We start from the raw sequence: 23,759 nt of genomic DNA, 5'->3' as shown, positions 1-23,759 counted from the left end.
AAGCTGTCTTGAGAGTGGGTATGCTGTAATAGCCCCAGCATCAAGAACAATAGCACATAGTAGGGAATCACATATTTATACAATGAAGGAATGAATAAATGGAAAGAGGAACTTTCCTTGTAGTTATTCAAAAGTATGGGTAGATAGCTATTCAGGAAGCTGTAGTTTGTAGTTAGTGGAGTATAATGCTAAGAAGGTTAGTCTTAACTCTTAATCTTGATTGATTCATTCAAGAAGTATTTATTGAATCATGCTTGTTGCCATCATTTTTTTTATTTTGAAATAGACTTATCACATCTGAAATTGAAATCTTTAGCATCATGGTTCTGATATAATTCAGTCTGTCTGTGGCACCGTGCTTAGATTAGAATACATTTATGAGCAAAACATGCTTGTTTCATGCCACAAGTACCAGGAATGGTTGTGCAGGTTGAGCAGAAATGTATGTATGCTCTGAACCTAGTTCCAACAGAGCATACATTCCAGTTAAGGGAGGCATAGATTAACTATAATGATACCTGAAGTTAGATGCTATGAGAGAAAAGAAATAATAAAACAAAAGGTAATAGTTGTGATAGAAAGTGATGGTGGGGTAGGGCAGAAAAGGGTGAATAATGGCAAATAAGACAAACATAGGGCTATCATTAATGACAGTGAGCATTTTTGCTAAAACTGAAGTCATATTTAAGTGAACCAAGTTATATTTGGTTTTTGTATGGTTTTACTGAGTTATTGTTTGATCACAGCATTAATCAAGTTTCACCTTTTTTCATCCAATAAGTTCTTGCAATCCTGGCCAAGCCTTAGGTAATAGCCAAATGAAAAGGAGGGAAACCTGAATGATCCATATTTCTTTTTATTCCTATAACAAATGTAGGAGCATGCCCGTCTATGATTGAAAACTGGTTGGGTATCACTTCAAAGATGGGAATTGTTCATCCTGTCAGAAAGAATACAATAAAAATCTTATTTTTCTATCTTTAGTGGGTACTCTAGTTTCTATGAAAAACTCAGTACACAACCAAGGAATGCTGGGAGGAGGAAAGAGAATAGAGTGAAATTTAAGATAGGCTCCTAGAAGTGTCTGCTGATTATTTTGCTATTGAAAACTTTTACAGCCGACTTGAAAGGATTCTATAAAGAGCTTCCTGAGGAGTGCATGATAGAGGAGTGATCATATTAGTCACGTTGAATTCTGATGCATTGCTCTGAATTTAGGTGCTATTGGATTTGACATCTAATAGCCTCATTTTCTGTAGAACATGTAGTCAATTTTATAATTTTTATTGTGCCAGAACTCCCAATTACTTTGTGATAACTTACCTGGAATATAAAATAATTGTTTTCAGTTTGTCTGGGAAATCAGCATTGGAAGGTTGCCCAGAGACCATCTGGTCTATAGAGGTGCTATTGAGAGAGAGTGTTCAGGGTTCACCAGGCAAAGAATAATAATGGTAAGGTAATGTAAGTTATTTTTTAAAATGAAAGTACATTTTGTAGGTTTTCTTTTTATTTTAAAGCAACTTATTTGAAAATTGTGTACTATTTTAGTATAAAATTTCCTGAATTGTATGAAATGATGCTGTCCTTATTTGCCCAAATTAAGGTTACCAATCTTTCTTCCATTGATATCCAAATCAAAAAAGAATGTGCTAGTCTTTAAAATTCTGAAGTTTAAGATCCTTTTTCATCCTAGTGGTGCTTTCACCTTAGTTTCATTCACTAACTTCTCAGAAGCAAATAAATATTTAACACTGGGATATCCTGGGAAGAGCCATCTCATAACAATATTGTCAGCAGTAGAACCATTTTAAAAACTAGATTATTACCAATAAAATAATATATATTCTTTGTAGAAAGGAATATAAATCACACAGAAATATATAAACAAAAATCAAAAGCCTACATATGTAGTCAACTTTCAGCAGCTGTTTTATGCTTGAATTGTACAATAACTCCTAATACTATGATGCTTTATCCAAATATTTTTAACATGTGCCATGTATTTATTGTGAAAATCTTTTCTACTTTATTATCTTCAATCTGCCTGTTGTTTCCTTTGTCATTCTTCCTCTACTAGTTTTTGTCATCCTTTTCAACCAAAAAAGGCTATATTCAACCTGCAGCCAAGGAAGATTAGATTACGGAACCTTTCAGGTCTCTGTTGGTGTGGTCTCTGTTCAGTTGTTAGAAATTGGGTGTTGAGAAATTCCTGAATTATAAGAACTAATATTCAAATTGAATTTCAGAAATGTGTTTCAAAGTTACTCAAAAGGATATGAATCCTCTACAAATCACCTATCAATCAATATATTATTAATACTTTTCTTATCGGTATATAAATACTCACTATATTACTTAGTCCTTGGCCAAAATATTTCATCAATTTATCATTTGCTTTCAACCTTTCTTCATATTGTTTTGACATAGAGAACTTTCTTCTTTATTTTTATTTATTTATTTGTATTTTTCTGAAGTGAGAAGCAGGGAGGCAGAGACAGAGGCCTGCATGCTCTTGACCAGGATCTACCCAGCACACCCACCTGGGGGCAATGCTCTGCCCATCTGGGGTGTTGCTCCATTGCAGCTGGAGCCATTCTAGCACCTGAGGTGGAGGCCATGGAGCCATCCTCAGCACCTGGGCCAAATTTGCTCCAATGAAGCCTTGGCTGCAGGAGGGGAAGAGAGAGATAGAGAGAAAGGAGAGGGGAAAGGGTGGAGAAGCAGATGGGCACTTCTCCTGTGGCCCTGGCCAGGAATTGAATCCCAGACTTCCACACACCAGGCTGATGCTCCACTACTGAGCCAATGAGCCAGGGCTGCCTTCATTTTTAATTATAATTTAGTTAACTATGTCTGTTCTTTATAAATTCATTAGTTAGTCATACCTCATCTTTTGGTACCTACTGAAGAATTCTTTGTATGCTGATGAAAACTATGTATGCTTTTTCCCTAAAATAAGCCCAAATTTTGCTGTACCACAGAGTAATCTGTGACCTCCATTGGGTTAGGAACACTTAGGTTCAAAAGTCCTTTCCTAACTCAAAAATCTATTAATTACAATGAACATTTTCACCTACTGTTTTCTCCTTTCATTTTTCAACGTTAGTGTCTAAACAATAAAATTTTATTTTGGTGACCAGTGTGAGGATCTAAATTGTATTTTTATAAGAGTTTCATTTGCCCAATGTCATTTGTTAAGTAACTGACTTCCTCTAAAAACTGTTGGCATTCTTTAAGTTGTTGCATTTATGGTCTTGTTTAGAGTTTCTGTACAATTATTCTGTCAATTCCTTTGACATTACAGTGTCACTCCATTTTCTAAACATTTTTTGAAACAATTTTGCTTATTTATATTTCCAGATAAAATTTAGAAACATTTTGCTATGTTCCAAAAATAATCCAGGAACAATTTATGACAATTGTATGAATCTTGGCTTCTTTATAACAGTTGTTTTCCTTCAAGAAAATCTGTCTCTGGCCTAATGAAATTTTAGGCATATCTTTAGTTCTATACTTTTGGTTTTAGTTTTGTCTTGTTATGTTTTGGGGTTGTTTTGTTTTTTTTTTTTTTTTGGAATAGGAAATATCTGTTTGTTTTTTAAATAGAAAATATCTGTTTGGGCCCTGGCCGGTTGGCTCAGCGGTAGAGCGTCAGCTTGGCGTGTGGGGGACCCGGGTTCGATTCCCGGCCAGGGCACATAGGAGAAGCGCCCATTTGCTTCTCCACCCCCCCTCCTTCCTCTCTGTCTCTCTCTCCCCCTCCCGCAGCCAAGGCTCCATTGGAGCAAAGATGGCCCAGGCGCTGGGGATGGCTCCTTGGCCTCTGCCCCAGGCGCTAGAGTGGCTCTGGTCGCAGCAGCGCGACCCCCCAGAGGGGCAAAGCATTGCCCCCTGGTGGGCAGAGCGTCGCCCCTGGTGGGCATGCCGGGTGGATCCCGGTCGGGCGCATGTGGGAGTCTGTCTGACTGTCTCTCCCCGTTTCCAGCTTCAGAAAAAAAAAAAAAGAAAAAGAAAAGAAAATATCTGTTTGTTTTGCTATTACCATTATGCCTTTAACAGGTTATTGTGTAGTTACACCAGAGCTATTGTTTTTGTATGTTTTCTTATCTCTAGCTGCTTTAATTCACATTATGCTAGAACTCATTGCCTTGTTTGTTTTTTGGAATATGTACATGGCACCTGACAATAATATCTGTTTATTTGAGTATTTTTTGTGTTTGTTCTTATTGGAAGGTGGTACAAACTGGACCTTATAAGTTCAGGTTTTGGAGTCAGGCAGACTTCAATTTCAATCCTGCCTCTATGCCTTTACTCTCTGAGTAGCCTTGAATAAATGAAAATTATGTTTTTTAATCATGATGAGCTTCAGTTCCTTCATCTGAATCAGTCCAAAATCTGAATACAGTCCAGAATCACCAGACTGTTGCTTGTATTAAATGACTTTAGATATATGGAATATGTTAAAGTAAATTATTATTTCTATTATATTAGCCAATGATTCAAAACCTAAATATTAAGAATGAGAGTTAAGCTTTCATGCCTAGGTCCAGATTTTCTCACAATTCTTTTTTAATCTTTTGCTTCACTTTTTATCAATGTTTGTTTTTCTTTATTGAACCTATGAAGCATTTTTGGTTTTATAGAGGTGTTTGGAATGTGTTTTCGGTATTTTCTCAGTATCAATTAAGATTAATAAATAGTTTATCATAATATAATTGTTGATACAATTTTATTAGCATAATAGATTTCTTATTCTCTGTTTATATTCATGAATTAATTTCTCTAATATGCTATTGGTTTAGTTTTAGAAAACTTTATTTCTGCCTTTGTGTTTATTTTCCTTAGTAAGATTTTGTGTGTGTGTGAGAGAGAGACAGACAGACAGGAAGGGAGAGAGATGAGAAGCATCAATTCATAGTTGCATCGCTTTAGTTTGCATTGATTGTTTCACATACATGCCTTGATCGGTGGCCTCCAGCCAAACCAGAGAACCCTTATTCAAGCTAGTGACCCTGTGGTCAAGCTGGTGAGCCTGCACTCAGTATGGATGAGCCCATGCTCAAGTTGGGGACCTCGGGGTTTTGAACCTGGGACCTCAGTGTCGCAGGTCAGCACTCCATCCACTGCACCACCACCAGTCAGGCTTTCTTGGAAAGATTTTTATTTCTTTATTGAAGTGTGTGTGTTCTATATTATTGTTACAGCAGGTAGCTAACATCAACTATATACTTATGACGGATGAACAGCATCTTTTAAATTTTCTTTACGGTTTATTTCATTTATTCCTCATGTATGAGGTAGCACAGATAGGAAATGAAGAGTCAGGCTTTCTAATGCAGATTGTTTTGACCTTGAAATTGGCCTCTATCTTGGCCAGTTTTTTGTATTAAGTGATGTTAATGTCACAAATAAATTGTGAAATTTTTCAACTTCTCTTTTCTCTGGAGACACTTGAGATCACTTTCTTTGTAAGTCTGAAGGAAACCATCTGACCCTCAAACCTTTTTGAGAGATAATTTTTTGATAAATTTTTTAATTTTAATTTATATTCTCCAGAACCATGTCCATTTTATAAGATTTTTAGATTTATTGGCCAATTATTATATGTAGTTATATATTTAACTATAATATATAATTATATAATATAGATTAGATATAGATTCCCTAATACTATAAAAATTCCTGTATTGGTTTTTATGATTCCCTTAATATTTAGAATTTATTTCTTTGATGTTCTTCTTTCTATTTTCTTTATTAAGTGTGTGTATATTTTAGGGTTTTTTCCCCCAAAAGGCCACTTCTTGGATTTATTGTATTATTAGTAATGATGTTTTCTCATTTGTCCTTTCTCTTTTTATCTCATTAATATCCTCCCTGTTTTCTTTAGGATAACTCTTTGTTCTTTTATGACTCTCATTGGTTGAATAATGGTTCTTTTTTCCTTTTTCATTACTACAGTTGTTTAAAGATGTATATTTACCTCTGAACACACTTTTGGCTGTGTTTATTTTCTAATGATGTTTTGGCTTCCTGTTGATAGAGTGACAGTTGAGAATAGTACTTTTAAGTGTTTAACAAACTTTATTGAGATTTATTATTGACTTATATTTCCATTGCATAGTCATCAGATAGTACGGTCAGATCATCAGCTACACTGGTGATTTGTGAGATCTGTTTTCCCTAGGGCAATTGATGAGATTTCCTTTTGACCCAATATACCTTCAACTTCTCTTTCAAAACTCTTGATCCATGAATTTTTTTAGAAAAAAATTACTCTTTCTGGGGGATATAATATTACATCTAGTGTGTAAACAAATCCTCTGTATTCTTTCTGAAATAAATGGATTGAACTCCCTGAACACCAGTGTGGACCCATCAGTTACTTCTTTTTTCATGAAGTTCTGATCTGTACATTTTGATGCACAACTTTATGCAGTTAGATATTTATAGGCAGCATCTTGTTGGCTTCTTTGTCCTTTATAGCGATTTTTTGTCTCAAATGATATGATGTTTGGAACTAATTTGCCATTCATGCATTTTTGTTGTGTCATGGGAAAGTCTATCACACTTTAATCTTTAGTTTATGTATTTCATGTTTTCATGTAAAAAGTTGATTTTTAAATAATTTTGATAACTTTTTTTTCTTCTTTTCCAAGTAAGAGGAGAGAGATAGACAGACTTCTGTCTGCACTCATGCTGAGATCCACTTGGTGACACCCTTCGGGGGCTGATGCTCTGCCCATTTGAGGCCACACTCACAGCTAAGCTGTTTTTAGCACCTGAGGTGGAGGCTCCACAGAGCCATCCTCAGCACCTGGGGCCCATGCTCTCAAACCAATTGAGCCATGGAAATTCAGGAGGAAAAAAGTGAGAGGGAGAAGGGGGAGAGGTGGAGAAGCAGATGATCACTTCTGTGTGCCCTGACTAGAATTCAAACCTGGAACATTCACATGCCAGGTTGATGCTCTACCACTGGGCAAACTGGCCAATGCAATTTTGATAACTTTAAAATGTTCATTTTTTAAATAAAGGTGATATTTTAAAATAAATATATCTTATAATAAAGGAGTTCTCTCCTTGAGTTAACTTATTTACCATTCCTTTTCTTTTTCTTTTTCTTTTTTTTTGTTCTTTTCTGAAGAGTGGTATAAAATCAATTATTAAATCATAACTATGCTTAATCTGTTTTTGAGCCATTGGTAGGTTGTATGTAACAACTATACATTCTACAGTTTTTAACTTACTTATTTGTTCATGCATTGAAATAGATCTTTAATTATTTGCTTTACTTTGATTTTCAGAGTGTGTTTGTAGAGAGGTAGATTAGTATACTTTCTCAGTCCTGCAGATGTGTGTGTCTCATGAAGGACAAGGAGCTTAGTATAAAACACCTGGGTTCCTTTCTTTCAGTAGCTTAAACTGTTCTTTCCTTGTCCACTAAAATGAGCTTTGCAGAGGAAGTCTTAAGACAGAAATCGTGTTTTGTTTTGTTTGGTTTTTTAATCCTAAAAATCAGCTTTAGAATATATTTTTTAATTATTTATTTATTTATTCATTTTAGAGGAGAGAGACAGAGAGGGAGAGGGAGAGAGAGAGAAGTAGGGGAGGAGCAGAAAGCATCAACTCCCATATGTGCCTTGACTGGGCAAGCCCAGGGTTTCGAACTGGCGACCTCAGCAGTCCAGGTCGACGCTTTATCCACTGCGCCACCACAGGTCAGGCAAGAAGCATCAATTTTTTGCTGCAGCACCCTAGTTGTTCATTGATTACTACTGATTACTCTCCCACATGTGCCCTGACCAGGGGACCATAGCAGACCGAGTGACCCCCTAAACCAGCGACCCCAGGCTCAAGCTGGTGAGCCTTGCTCAAACCAGATGAGCCCGTGCTCAAGCTAGTGACTCCAGGGTTTCGAACCTGGGTCCTCTGCATCTCAGTCCAATGCTCTATCCACTGCGCCACCACCTGGTCAGGCTATTTTCTTTGTATTTATAATAAAAAATATATATATTTAAGGATGAGTCTAGGCAATACCATTTTTAATATTTCCTGAAACATATTGAGTTCTTTCAGCCTACCTTAGACATTTTTAATAAATGGTCATTTCAATTACTACCAAAATCTACCATGAGAGATCATTAAATGCTCTGTGCTTTGATGGTCCTTATTTTGGTAATGAAAGTAATAATAGTTCCTGTCTCACAAGATTGTCATGAGAAATAAATGAAGTAATGAGGCGCTGGCTGGTTGGCTCAGTGGTAGAGTGTCAGCCCAGCATATGGATGACCCGGGTTTGATTCCCAGTCAAGGCACACAGGAGAAGTGACCATCTGCTTCTCTCCTCCTCCTCCTCCTCCTCCTCCTCCTCCTCCTCCTCCTCCTCCTCCTCCTCCTTCTTCTATTCTCTCTCTCTCTCTCTCTCTCTCTCTCTCTCTCTCTCTCCTCCTCACACAGCCATGGCTCAGTTGGCCTCAGGTGCTGAGGATAGCTCATGACCTCTGCCTCACGCACTAAAAAAAGATGACTCGGTTTGCCATTCATGAAGTTTTGAGCAACAAAGCAATGGCCCCAAATGGGAAGAGCATCACCCCCTAATTGATCCTGGTTAGGGTGCATATGGGAATCTGTCTCTCTGCCCCCCCATGAAAATTAAAATAAATAAATAAATAAATAAATAAATAAATAAATAAAATAATGAATATAGAGTACTTTAACAGTATGCCTGGTATACAATGAGCACTCAATAAATGCTATCAAATACGCTGAACTTCTGGAGATATATCTTTTAGGCATTATATTTAGTAGCAAGAAGGTATGCTGGTGCAACAGGAAATCCACAGGTCAAGATGTTGGTTCAGAAGTTCAAGTCTCTCAATGCCAGCATTCATGATATTCTGTTTATCTCTTCTTGATTACTGCAGCTCCAGCCATCATATCCACATTTAAGTAACAGGAAGAGGGAAAGAATGAAGGAGGATTAGGAAATGCCTAAAGCAGTAAAGCAGAGGCTTTCTCAGAAATGTCCAGAATTTTTTATTAGAACTTTTTTTTTCTTTTTTTTTTTTTACAGGGACAGAGAGAGTCAGAGAGAGGCATAGATAGGGATAGACAGACAGGAACGGAGAGAGATGAGAAGCATCAATCATCAGTTTTTCGTTGCGACACCTTAGTTGTTCATTGATTGCTTTCTCATATGTGCCTTGACCGTGGGCCTTCAGCAGACCGAGTAACCCCTTGCTCAAGCCAGCGACCTTGGGTCTAAGCTGGTGAGGTTTTTGCTCAAGCTAGATGAGCCCACGTTCAAGCTGGTGACCTCGGGGTCTCGAACCTGGGTCCTCCCGCATCCCAGTCAAATGCTCTACCCACTGTGCCACCGCCTTATTAGGCATTAGAACTCTTGTCTTTTGTGTACCACTCCCTATCAGAGTCTCGGAAACATGATTTTGGCGTCCCAACATATAGGGTAAGAAAGACAATAAAAAAGAGTGTTCCAATTTACCCCCTATTTTCTGCAATAGTTTCTGGGATTTGAGACTCTGAATATGGACAGCAGAGATAACAGAATTAATACATGGACTGCCTTGAAAATATAAAAGAAGTATTTGTCTGGTAGAGAATTATGTGCCTGCTTCTTTAGCCCAGGAATATCTTGGATCTTTAATTCAAGAGATAGGGAAACAGAGGAGGAATAATATTTTTGTGGAGGAGGAATAATATAATATTTCTCCCCTTTTCTTTCCTTTAAGTGACAAGCCAGCTTTGTTTTCTTAATATAAAATATGGCACAGAAATAATTTTTCTCATTCCAGTCACTTCAGCCATTGAGTTATTTGAAATAACTCCAAAGTTTTTGTAATAGATGTCTGTTAATCTTAGTTAATCTTTTCCTCTGTGAGTGTGTGTGATATGCAATTTTTTTTTAAATATTATTCTTACTATTGATGTCTAATTAGGAAGACTATTGGAAGTTGACATAAAATAAACCAGGAGTTTCTAAAATAGAATAATGGCTATTTAAAAGTCTAGAATCCAAAATGCTTAGTGATTTTCATTAAAAAGTTTAAAGCGGAACATTGAAAATCCTTGTTTAAAGATATGCTTTGATAAATATGTAGAAAAACATTATCCAGGGTTATAAAACTACTAAGTCGCAGGTCACAATTCAAGTCTTACTCACAATTTACACCATTCTCATGTGATTAGAGACTACATTTATTATTATTTTGAGAATCAATTTAAATTAGAAATAAAAATAATAGGAGAGACAATGTCTTTTTAGTTCTTTGTATTTAACTATAAAAAAAGAAAAATGGCCCTGGCCGGTTGGCTCAGCGGTAGAGCGTCGGCCTAGCGTGCGGAGGACCCGGGTTCGATTCCCGGCCAGGGCACACAGGAGAAGCGCCCATTTGCTTCTCCACCCCTCCGCCGCGCTTTCCTCTCTGTCTCTCTCTTCCCCTCCCGCAGCCGAGGCTCCATTGGAGCAAAGATGGCCCGGGAGCTGGGGATGGCTCTGTGGCCTCTGCCCCAGGCGCTAGAGTGGCTCTGGTCGCAATATGGCGACGCCCAGGATGGGCAGAGCATCGCCCCCTGGTGGGCGTGCCGGGTGGATCCCGGTCGGGCGCATGCGGGAGTCTGTCTGACTGTCTCTCCCTGTTTCCAGCTTCAGAAAAATGAAAAAAAAAAAAAAAAATGTTGTAAAGTAATTTAGAATAATAACAGGGATGCAACCAACTATTTTTATTGCCTATCCAAGGGTCAACTGCTGATTTTTGAGGTGAGAACTGTGCAAAACCCTGAACTGTGTTTAAAAGTTTCAAAAACATATTGATCTGCAGTTCAATGAAGTGAATAAGCATGCTCAAAGTCTTCATTCTAATACTTGGAGCTAAGGCATTCTGCTATCCAACCAAAGAACATGTTACCATCTTCTACATCACCTCAGTGAACAGCCATCAAAAGGGAAGATCTCCCACTAATAGAGAGGATTTGTTATAATGGGTACAGTTTCTCCCTCAGCCAGTCGGCTTTCTGCCTACGCCATTGGCTTGTTAAATCCAATATTTTGGACATATCCTTAGTAGCATTATTACTATTTTACTATGCAGAAATGTACAAAGGTGTTGAAAATACTATTTTGTTCATCTGTTCCAGAAGCTAAAAAGCATACTATAAAATTTGGGAACATAGAAGAAAGTTTAATTAAATGGGGATTCATTAAAAGCTGGTGGTATAAATTCAGGAAATGGTCCTTCTGAATTCTGGAATAATAGGTTGTTCATTTCAATACATCATAATGACTGTTGTCTTTTGGAGCCTATCATGTGTCTGGCACTTTATATTCATCACCTGAAATTCTTGCTACTGTCCTATAGAGTAAGTCTTCATATTTCAGCTGAGAAAACCAAGTCCCAGGTAGGTTTGATAAATTGTCCAGGGTTACAGAACTATTAGGTGGCAGGTCATGATTTAGGTCTTTTTTACTCTAAAGCATAATTTGCACCATTCTCATGTGATTAGAGACTATATTTATTATTGTTTTGAGAGAAATTTTAAATTAGAAATAGGAATAATGAGGGAGACAATGTCTTCTTGCATGCCCAGGTCAGTGAGCTTAGAAGTGGATATCTATTCATGACAAGTGCTGGACAGCCTACAAAGAATAGCAGAAAAGGGAAAGTGATCAGCGTCTTCCAGCTCCTTTACCACTTGAGTTTCTTACTGCCTAACTGGGGTCAGTATAGGGAGGAAGCTCTCATGCTATCACATTTTGTCTACCTCAAAAGATGGCAAAGCTTGCAGGGGGAAATGAGGGTCAGGTTTAGATTCCAGGTTGTGTGTTTCATAACGAGAGAGAAGCCTGGCCTTGGCCAGTTAGCTCAGTTGTCCTGATACACCAAGGTTGCAGGTTCAATCCCTGGTCAGGACACATACAAGAATCAACGAATGAATGCATAAGTAAGTGAAACAACAAATCAATGTTTCTCTCTCTCTCAAATAAATTAAAAGAGAGAGGGTAGCATGGCCATAATTTAGAGTATCAGAGTAATACTGTCGGAGGGAGTTGAGTGTACAGAATAGCTGGTGGAAACATTCATTATTGTGAATTGATTTCAGTGCATGTGATCTCAAGTTAGTGTACCCCTGTCTGACCATTCATCATTTTATCCCACAAATGTTTATGTAGCAACGCATTTCAAGGAATAATTCTTGAGCTTGCAAACAAAATATCACTTGTTTGTAAGGCTGCTAAAATTCAATTAATGTTGTTTAAGTATAAGGACAAATGCTATAGATAAGCCAGGATTTATAAAGGAAATTTGTAAATTAGAGGCTATTTTCTCTTTTGTGTGTTTAGAAGCCAAATTTCTGTACCGTTGGTTTATACTGAATTCAGGGACTTGGTGAATGGATTCACATGAGTGTAATAAAAATTTGATGTGGGTGGTTGCAAACCAATCTTCTCTTTTATCTTTTCTGCTTTGGCCCTGGTGGTGTGGATGGGTCTTAAGTAGGTATCCAGGTGATACCATACAAGTCACGTTTCTAAATCTGCAGATGTTTTGAACTGTTTTTTTATTACTTGTTCCCATTTCTATTTTATGTAATCTTAAGAAACATAAACAGATATTTAAAAAGCTGGTTTTATCTTGGATATAATAGTAAGTTAGAATTTTGGATGATTGCTGGTCATGTAATTTTACCATAGGTATGGTCTATGTAATTGTTCATCATTGCATTAAATGAAGTCACTCTTGTATTCAAAGATTGCCCTGTTTAGGAAACGGTTTTCATTATTGGGATTTGCTGCCACTCCTTTTGTTGATATATTCTCTTTCTGTATTAAGATGTGTTTGTGTTGTCCTTTTTCTCAGTTTCCCCTTTTCTCAGTTGCCCCTTAAATGCTTAGGTTGATAAATCCAGCTGGAAGGGTGAGGGGAAGGTTAGTTCTTTTTTTCCTTTTAAAAAATGCAGGTGAGTCAATCACTCAAGATTCAGAATCGGTCCTTGTTGGTTTTAAGGACCACCAAGTACAGACTTACTTCCAACACTCTCACATGGGAAGAATTACATGGGGGAAACTCTTGGGGAGTAAAAAAAATTTTTTAATTTACGGTAAATGCTAGCAGTAGTACTTAGAAACCCAAAAAAAAGCATTAAACAAATATCTCTCTTGGGATACATCCTATTTCTTCTAAACCTACTGTTAGGCCCATGAAATACTGTGAACTGATCAGAACAAAAATGTAATGCAAACACCAGATAGTGATAGTGTCATCAATTACCCTGTTTTTGCAGCTGGAAACTGGAAGTGTTTGGGATGAGGTTCAGTCAAGGTTCCCTGACTGGAGAAGAGTTCTCTAACCAGGCTACAAACCACATCAGAGTGTGAGCATGTCAGGCAAGGTGACAGGTTCATAACCAGAATGTTAGGAAATAATGGAATAATGTTATGACATGGTATAACTATAACATATTATATTGTAAAAATAACGTGATTTTTCCAACTTTGATATCTTTCTCCTCACCTTTGATGGAGTGTGCTCATGGTAGGCTTTTGGAACCTTAAAGCGAAGTTCAGACTCAAGGATCTCCTGGATTCTATGGAGAGCAAAAATTAGCCAACTGAGTTGAGAGAGAGAGAGAAAGTACACAAATTGTGTGACCTTGAAATCATGATGTTCTACACTTGGCTTCCTGATCCAGTCCATCTGACAAGCCACTGTGTGTATGCCTGTTTCACCTTTATGGGGTCCCTCTGGAGATTGTGTTAAATAGTGATGGATAGCATATGTTCTGCAACCAAATATAGCCCGTTTGAACTCTAGCACTATCACTTACTCCCTGTATAAGCTTGAGTTACTGTGTGTAACTCAAAGCCTCAGTTTTGTCATCTATGAAGTGGGAATAAAAATTTTACCTAGAGCATACAATTTTTCAGATTAAAAAATGGTAATGCACATACAACATGCAGTACCTGACCCTAGCAAGGTGTTGACTAAATGTTGGTTATTAGTACAAGATCATGAAAGGATGCAAATTTCCTAACAAGAAAAGATTACATATACAGGACTTTCCAGAAAATTATGTATATTTTATTGCCTTGAAAGGTCACATCTTGTAGGCATTTATAAATGTTATTTTTACTGTTTATTGCTATTCAAGGTTCATTGCCCTAATTCCAAGAAGAAACCTGAGGGATGAGTGGTCTAACTGCTTGTGGCTTATTATGGGCAGTGGTCACCAGACTCAGGGTTGAGAGACACTGTTCTTTTTCTTCATGGTGATTAGACTTTCAGCCTCTAGTTTATTGCTTGCCCCAGTGCTACTGGTACGCAGTTTTCTTGTTCGTGGAGGGGAAGGAGATCTTGGTTTTAGAGGCTAGTGAAGAATGGGTCCAGGGTATTTGGCAGAAGGAAGTTTTGGGGGGTCCTACACTACCGTCGTAAACTGCAGAGTTCCTAGCACTTCTCTGCTTTCACACTGTATGGGGTTTACCAGATGTCTGATAGTTTTACTTCTTCACTTGCACATCATCCCTGTGAGCATAAATACAGATAGATTGTCAAACATGAAGCAGACTCCTTCACGAATAAAAGTTCCTTCAGGATACTAGCAGATGCACTGGCCTTTGCATTAGTTACTTTTTCACAGGTAGAAATACCAATGATTCCAAATACACTGGTTTTCCATATTACTTTCCTTACTTTATTTTGGTGGGATTCAGGAAATTTTGAAATTAAATCATTTCTGAATTTTGTTATCAAATGTCAAAGAATTATCTGAATGCCAGCATGGTTCCCTATATGGTTCCAATTTCCCGAAGCTAATTTCTTCCCTCTAATTACAAGCATTCCTAGAAGAACTAGTTTTTGCAAGTCAGCATGAGAGCAAGTAACATATTTCTTCAGGCTGAGTTGAATGCAGAAGGCTTCCGAAACCTGCCTGAATAGAACTGCTTAAGGTACAAAATTAATGTTCCTTGTTACTGTTACTAGTATTATATTTTTAGTGCTAACGTTCCCAAAAGTGAAAACCTTGCACTTCATATTTCTGATGAATCCTGTCTTGGTGTGTAGGGTAACATGGGAAACTTATTTCTCTTCTTTTTTCCCCCTAAAGGGTAAGATTTAAAATATGGAAGTTGTAACTGTATGTTAAATGATATTTTAAAATCACTAGGTTGATTTAGACATATTTATTAAATCCTACTACACTTTTAGATATCTTGCCATTTGCTCATGAAAAAATACAAACATTTTTGTGGATTCTGCTTTACCATAAACAAGTGGCTGGAATGTTTTTCCAAACTGAGCTTTTGTTGTTGCTTTTGCCCCTGATCCAATAGCTACACTGGAGAAGGATGAGATTGGCATCACATTTCGGGCAGAACTAGAACATCTGATGTTGAGATTAACATTCAGAAGTACTCTTGCCTCATCTCCTAATTTTTGTCGCAGTTGTGCATTGAGTCTACTGAATTATTATGTGGATTCTGTATTTGTCAGCAGCAGGGGCAAATTATGCTATTTGTTTGAGAAGCAAAACTTCCCTGCTTCCTGGGATCTATCACTCAACCTCCCTCCCTTTCTTCTGAGTTCTGTGCCTTATCAGGCTCTGAATTGGTTTATAACGAGTATTATATTAAAATAAAAATGGTTATGTTTGCATTGTTCTGATATTTTAAAAATTCATGTGGTTGGGTTTTAATTTCCTTACTATTAAGTTCTTTTGTTAATACAGCCTTACAAAATAGTCTAGAGCCAATCTTGCCCCTTCTAAAGACTTTGAAAATGACAAAAATAACGGTCCTTTCATTTTTAATAGAGGTCATAACAGATAGGTATCAGAACTCTGTAGTATTTTTCTCATCTCTTTAATTTACAAGCCACCATCAGAGTTGTGGTTCATAATTTAGTCAAATATTGTACAAAATGTTTCTTGTGCCTTATTTTTTTTACAAGTTTTAAATTTTATTTAGAAAATTAACTAACATGGTGACATTGATCAATAAGAGTACATAGGTTTCAGGTAGACATCTCTATAGCATTTGAACTGTTGATTATGTTATATATCCATCACCCAAAGTCAAATTATTTTCTGTCACCTTATATTTGTCCCTCTTTACACCCTTTCCCCCCTGCTTCTCCCCCATGCTATCTATCCCTTTCCCCCTGATAACCACTTCACTTTTTTTTTTGTATCTGTATTGATTAGAGACATTGGTCTGTAGCTTTCTTTTTTGTGTTTTCCTTGCCAGGTTTTGGTATTAGGGTTATGTTAGCCTTGTAAAATGTATTGGGGAGTATTGTTTTTTACTTCTATTTTTTGGAAGACTTTGAGATGGATAGATACCAAATCTTCTTTGAATGTTTGTTAGAATTCACTAATGTAGCCATCTGGTCCTGAACTTTTGTTTTGGGGGAAATTTTTGATAGTTATTTCTATTTCCTCCCTGCTTATAGGTCAATTTACATTTTCCACATCTTCGTGATTCAGTCTAGGAAGATTGTATTGTTCTAGGAATTTATCCATTTCCTCTAGGTTGTTGAATTTGGTAGCATATAGTCTTTCATAATATTCTACTATGATCCTTTGTATATCTTTGACATCTGTAGTAATTTCTCCTCTTTCATTTTGGATTTTGTTCATATGAGTCCTTTCTCTTTTTTCCTTAGTGAGTATAGCCAGTGGTTTGTTGATTTTATTGATCTTTTCAAAGAACCAGTCCTTTGTTGTATTAATTTTTTTCTCTTTCATTTAGTTTTGCTCTAATTTTTACTATTTCCTTTCTTCTGCTGACTTTGGGTTGCCTTTGTTCTTCTTTTACTAGTTCCTTAATTTAAGATGTGATGTCAGGTTGTTTACTTGGGATCTCTCTTGTTTCTTGACATAAGCCTGTAATAATATAAACCAGTGGTAGTCAACCTGGTCCATGCCGCCCACTAGTGGGTGTGCCAGCTTTCATGGTGGGCGGTTACGGAGCAACCAAAGTATAAATAAAAAGAGAGCTTTAACTATAGTAAGTTGTTTTGTAAAGATTTATTCTGCCAAACTTAGCGAAAATCTGACATAAAGTACTTGGTAAGTAATTATTATTATATGCTTTAACTTGCTGTAATTCTGCTTTATAAATTTTATAAAGTAAAGTTACTTCCCTACTTTATAAATCACCATTACTATGGAACCGGTGGGTGGTTAGAAAATTTTACTACTAACAGAGATACAAAAGTGGGTGGTAGATATAAAAAGGTTGACTACCCCGATATAAACTTTCCTCTTATTACTGTTTTCACTGCATCCCAGAAATTTTTATATGTTGTGTTGTCATTTTCATTTGTCTGTATATATCTTTCAATCTCTGCTTTTATTTCTTGTTTGACACAGTCATTTTTTAGAAGTATGTTGTTTAATTTCCACATTTTTGTAGTTTCTTTACTTCCTTTTTGCAGTTAAATTCTAATTTCAAAGCCTTACCTTTTGATCAAAAAATATGCTTGGTATAATTTCAATGTTCCTGAATTTGTTGATGTTACTTTTGTGGCCCAAATATGGTTTATCCTTTAGAGTGTTCCATGAACACTGGAGAACAATGTATAATCTGGTGTTTTGGGATAAAATATCCTATAAATGTCTATTATATCCATTTGGTCCAGAGTGTCGTTTAAGGCCAATAGTTCTTTATTGATTTTCTGTTTGGATGATCTATCTAAAACCATCAGTGGTGTGTTGAAATCTCCAAGTATGGTATGATTGTGTTTTTGTCTGCATCTATTTTTGATCAGTTAGATGTCTTATATATTTTGATGCTTACCTGGTTCAGTGCATATATATTAATAAGTGTTATGTTTTCTTGATACAGTGTCCTCTTTATCATGAAATGTCCATCTTTGTCTCTGGTTACCTTTTTTATCTTGAAGTCAGCATTGTCAGATATAAGTATAGCTACACCTGCTTTTCTTTGGATATTATTTGCTTGGAGAATTGTTTTCCAACCTTTCACTTTGAATCTACTTTTGTCCTTAAAGCTTAGATGTCTGTCTTGAAGGCAGCATATGATTGGGTTTTGCTTTTTTATCCAATCTGCTATTCTGTGCCTCTTTTTTGGTAAATTCAGTCCATTTACATTTAGGGTAATTATTGACACAAGGATTTCCTATAGCTATTTTATGTTTTGTTTTCTGGTAGTTCTGTCTTGTTTAATTCTTCTCTTTTTTGTTTCTGTCAGTTGTTTTTGTTTGGTGATATTCCATACTGCTTTCTCCTATTTCTTCCTTTTTTAAGCTGTGTTTCAGTAGTGGCTTTTTTGTGGATGGTTACCATTAGGTTATTAAGAGAAAAATGTTCATTATGTACAAGTCCTTTGTCTTATGAGTGCTTCAGCACTCCATCCTCCTTTGCTACTGCAAATATTTTATCATCTCCCCTTTTATGTTATTATTGCTACAGAAAATCCTTGTTTTTATTGTGACCTTGTTGGAGATATTACTTATAGTTTTGATTTGTTTTGTTCTTTGTGTCTGGTCAAATAACCCCCTTGAGTATGTATGTCCTGCAGTGGGAGTTTTCTGGTGATCAATTCCCTCAGCTTCTGTGCGTCTGTAAAAGTTTTTATTTCTCCTTCATATTTGAAGGATAACTTTAATGGATATAGTATTCTTGGCTGGTAGTTTCTCTCTTTCAGCATTTTGAATTTTTGGGTCCACTATCTTCTGGCTTATAGAGTTTCTGCTGAGAAGTCTGATGATAATGTAATGGGCTTTCCTTTATAAACTTTGTTCTTCTTTAACCTAGCTGCCTTGAGGATTCTCTCTTTGTCATTGATTCTTGACAATTTTATTTTGATGTACCTTGGAGTAGGTCTGTTTCAGTTGTGGTAACTCAGCATTCTGTTTGCTTCTTCAATTTGAGGCTCTAATTCTTTCCATTGGCTTGGGAGGTTTTCATAATTATTTGTTTGAATAGGCTCTCCATTCCTTTCTCCCTCTCTTCTTCTTCCAGTATACCCATTATTTTTACATTGCTCTTTCTGGTAGAGTCAAATCATTCTTGTAGAGTGCTATCATTCTTTTAAATTCGTGAGTCTCTCTCCTCTTCTCTCTGCAGCATCTCTAGTTGCCTGTTTTTGATGTCCCTGATTCTTTCCTCAATTTGGCTTGTTCTATTAGCTAAACTTGCTACCTCAGTCTTCAATTCATGTATTGAGTTCTTCATCTCTGTTTTTAAAATTTCAATCTCCTTGGTGAGGTATTCATTTTATTCATTAATTTGTTTTCTGAGCTAATTAAATTGCCTGTTGGTGTCTTCTTACATCTTGTTGAGTATTTTCAGAACTTCAATTTTGAATTCTCTATCATTCAACTTTAAGGTTTGAGATTTTTTACTGGATATTTTTCACTTTCTTTCTGAACTACATCTCTGTCTTGTGTAGCCATGTTATTTTATTTCTTCTTCCTTGATGGCATTTGAGAGTGGTATTGTTAAGAACCCTAACCAACAAAACAACTAAAGACTGAAAAATAAAAAATACAATAAAAAATGTAAAAGTTAAAAAAATTATGACAAGAAGAAAGCAAACAAAAAAGTCTAAAATAAAACATCCATAAAAATAAGAATAAAATATAAATATATAAAAATTAAAGTAAATGAAATTCAAAAGAAAAAAGAATAAGAAGGACAAAAGGAGAAGAAGGAAGGAAAAATAAATTTTGGTTTTGAGAGGTTTCTTCTAGTAGGTATAGCTGTATTACAAGTTTTAGCTCTGTGAAGTTCCTGGGCTGTCCTTTACTGAGATGTTGCTGTTGCAATGATGTAGATGGTCCTGCAGTCACGTTGGTGGGTGGGGTGGGGTGTGAGAGCTTTATGGCTTTAGTTTTACAGTTTCTCAGCACTAGCAATGGTGATCTCAGGCTTTCGGGCACTCCTCTCCATGTGTGAACAGGCCTTGGGCCCCAACATGGAGCACCTCTGTTCTTCAGGGGAGAGAGTGGCTCTAGAGAGCTAGCTGTGGGGTTTGTCCCTGCCACTCTCAGTACTGTGAGATGAGGGAATTGGGTCCTAGAAGGCTGGGGGGGCTGCACTTTAGTTTTCTCTGTCTCTGCCAAGTTTCAGGCTGCAAGCAGACCATGGGAACACTGGTTCCCTTCTATCTCACCACCACCCCTGGCAGAAGGAGACCCAGTCACTCCGAATTTCCCTCTTTGTACCTCTCAGACAAAATTCAGAAAACCCAAGCTTCCCTCCTCCCTGCAGTCCAGCAAAGAAAAAGAAAACCCAGTCACTCCAGGTTTGTCTCCTCTCTTCTCCAAAGCCCACCACGAATGCATTTTATTTTCCACCCCCATTTTAACCTGTCCCACCTTTAGTCCATTTGGTGCATGGCTCTTTCAGGTGCACCTGTGAGCCCAACTGGGGTTTCTTCAGTGCATTATAATTGTTCAACTTGTGAAAATTTTAAAGAGGGAGATCAGGAGTATCTCTCATGCCGCCAGTACTCTGACATCATCTCTCATGGTTTATTATGCACCGGGAACTAGGTTAAGTAGTTGGCATTACTTTGATTGTCAGTAAGATGAAGTAAAGTAGATATTAGCACCCACATTTAAGTAAGGAGACATTGAGAAGTCAATTTCACATAGTTAGAAAATGAAGGAGTCAGGATCTGATCATCAGGCTCCCACTCATTAGGCTAACACCCACAAAAACATGTATGGGGTGATCCTGATGGGGAAAATGTGGTATAAAGTGAAGCATTGAAAACTAGGTATCATTGAATTATTGGGGGGTCACTAAGTAAATTCTACCATTGTCTAACCACTTTTCTGCACACCTGAAACTAGTATAAAACATTGAATGTCAACTGTGATTGAAAGAGTAAGTACGTGAAAATAAAATTAGCTACCATTAAGATATCAGCCTCTCCTGCTGCCTGGGAGATGCCAGTGTCTGTCTGTACACACATGAAGGAAGGTTGTGAGTCATTGTCTTCCACTCCCCAAATGTTCTGACCTATCCTTTGCAAATATCCTTCTAAAATGAAGGACAAGAAAGAAAATAAATGTACAAGTTGAATGGTAATTGTCGTATTTCCTAGTTAAGTAAAAAATTGTCACACCTCACATTCAAGAGTAAACTGAGTAAGTGTCCTGATTATAATATCATGCCTGCACTGAGTCTGATGCTTTCCAGTATGTACACATTCTTTGGAAATGAACAGAAGTCTGTCTGTGTACATGGATTTGTTCTCTGTGTGTATAAATTAGCATTGCAGTTCTCCAATGACAGTATCTTCTCTTCGATAGTTTCTTTGTGCTCTTCAGGGCAAACTAACAGCCACAAGAAATTAGATACCCAATAATTTAATATTATAGCTACTTATTGCAAATGCACAATAATCCCATCACTCTCTGTACTTTGGAACCCAGTGTTGGGCCCTGTATATATTCTCTTTTTTTAAGAAACTGAAAGTGAGGATTTGGTTTTAGTTGATAATTTTTCCATATTCCACATGTACACGCAGAGTGTTGAACACTGCAATGTTCTTTGTTAAATTACAAAATCAATTGCCTGGCTGTATATCTGAATGAGGCATGTTCCAGAGGTCTTCAGCCTTGACTTTAGCTTATTGTAATTTTTCGATGATGAGGTAAGATTTTACACAAAGGACTATAGGGCCAGAATTGGGAGCCATTTTGTTGAGGAAACTGGGAATTCTCACCCTTCATAAAAACTAAATTATGCTGGCTAATCTCATGTTATCTATTAAATTTAAGGTTACATTTTCTGCCTTCCTCAGACTAATGTCACTTCTCTATGTTGAGAACAAGAGCGGCATTTGGCATTTGTTTATCCCCAACCCAAATTGCTGACCCTTTGTTTTTAGTACTTTGCCATTTTGCTTTCGCTTTTTAAATTTGCTTGTGACTCTGCTTCCCCCATCTTTTTTTTTTTTTTTTGGTACAATGATTCTTACCTTGTCTTTCCCCAGTCCGTTTCTGACCTGGAGAGACGTGCAGCATGTTATTGTCAGGACTTCCCGTGCAGGACATTTGAACGCTAATGACTGGAAAACCAATGCTGCTGGTTTTAAGGGTGAGAACTTCTTTCATATTCTGTCACAGGCAAAATATTTTTATTTTTCCCCCCCATTTTAAATGGAGAGCAGGAAATAGAACCCTTTCAAAAGAAACTTTCAGTTTAGTGCTGCCACATGAAGAGCTTGTTCTTTTAATAAATAAAAGGCAGATTCTTTTTTAAAAAATATTAAACAATACATATAAGGCAGAGATGTCCTTGGCTTCCCAATCATATGTCAATTTCTTAAAAGGTAACCCACTTCCAAGTGTTGTGACCTATGGGGCTCCTCATTAGTTTATTTGCTATCATTCATTATCTGAGTGCTGTTTGTAACAATGTATTTAAAAACTCCTCACCTTCTACAGTTATTTACCTTCACTTAAATAATAGTTGGTATATTTTGTTTTTACTCGAGTATTTTACTGTTAGGCTAAGTTGCTAGGCTATGCTTTCTATACATTTTAGTTTTGTTTTTGTTTTTGTTTTTCAGCTTCCACAAACAAAAATAGGCATACTTCTAAGACATTACTTTATATAAACTAAAAGTTCTTATAAAGCTTTATAATATGCAGTCTTTATGAAATTGTGCATAATGTATAATATTGCAGACTGTTTTTCCTGTGACTGATAGAGATTATAGTTTCCTCAAACTGTCTTTCTCTAATGGTAGCTGTTTTTGTTTGTTGTCATTCATAACATGTTATAATAAAAAGAAAATAATTAGATAAAGCAGATGTCCTAAAGTTTAGCATATTGACTCAGGTCTCAGATGACCTAAATTTTAATTCATTAATTTAAGTTACAACAAAGATTACTTTTTGTCATACCTGCAGACTTAAATTTACCCCCAAATAGTCTTAGAATTATTACATATATACCCTAATGGATGAAAAACATCTCATAACATAGAAAATATCTACTTTAAAATTGAGCTTCTAGTCTTCAAATTGTTAGTTACATGCTGAATAACCCTGGGAAATTCATTTAATTTTTCTGGGCCCTAACTTGCCCAACTGAAACATTTTAGAAGCTGACTGATACTATCTACATATGATATCTTACATATGATTTTAATATTTCCTTAGTGAATTATACCTAATGTATGCAAATATATATGATTGAAATGTAAAATGTAATTTTAAAAATTATTTGCAAATAGCTTATTATAGTCTCATGCTTTAGCCAGAACCTACAAATATACCAGAAAACCAGAGCCATATAAAATAGTTCTTAACATTTTCACTGAAGATTTCCCTCCATTTTTAGAATAAGAATGTCCCTATGCTTTTGTGTATTGTCAAGTACCTTTCCATGCTTATAAACGATATAATGCAGCAGTTTTCAATGAGCTTTTAATCTAAAAAGTTGTATCTGTTAGGATCACACTTTCTGAAGCCCAAATCAGGACACTTGATTCCAAAATGACAGTTGTTATGTGTGACATCAAGAATACTTAAAAATTTCTATTGTTCTAGAAATTCAAGATGTGCTTTGCCATATGTATGTTTCATTTTGATTAGCTTCCACATGCTCCCAGCTCTTACTATATAAAATCCATGAGGCTAGAGGATGGGATGGGGTGAGGGTTTGTAATAAGGGACCAAAACATAACCTTGGCTGGTTCAACACTGCAATGAACTTCTTAGCAGAAGGTTCACAGACTAAGTACATTGACCTCCATG

The 23,759-nt window shown here is 36.5% G+C and overlaps 1 protein-coding gene across 4 annotated transcripts in view; it reads left to right on the top strand.

Annotated features, from left to right (window-relative positions):
* The window catches only part of PCSK5 (proprotein convertase subtilisin/kexin type 5), a 449,146-nt gene that overhangs the window by 212,207 nt on the left and 213,180 nt on the right, over window positions 1-23,759 (top strand). For all 4 annotated transcript variants that reach the window (XM_066367966.1, XM_066367965.1, XM_066367968.1 and 1 more), the window contains exon 10: window positions 21,989-22,092. In XM_066367966.1, coding sequence (XP_066224063.1) covers window positions 21,989-22,092 — 104 coding nt within the window. The remainder of the gene's footprint in view (window positions 1-21,988; window positions 22,093-23,759) is intronic.

The sequence above is a fragment of the Saccopteryx leptura genome, chromosome 2 (genome assembly GCF_036850995.1).
Source record: "Saccopteryx leptura isolate mSacLep1 chromosome 2, mSacLep1_pri_phased_curated, whole genome shotgun sequence".
NCBI classification, from domain to species: Eukaryota; Metazoa; Chordata; class Mammalia; order Chiroptera; family Emballonuridae; genus Saccopteryx; species Saccopteryx leptura.
The sequence above is the reverse complement of the archived record's forward strand: the minus strand, read 5'-3'. Positions and strand labels throughout refer to the sequence as shown.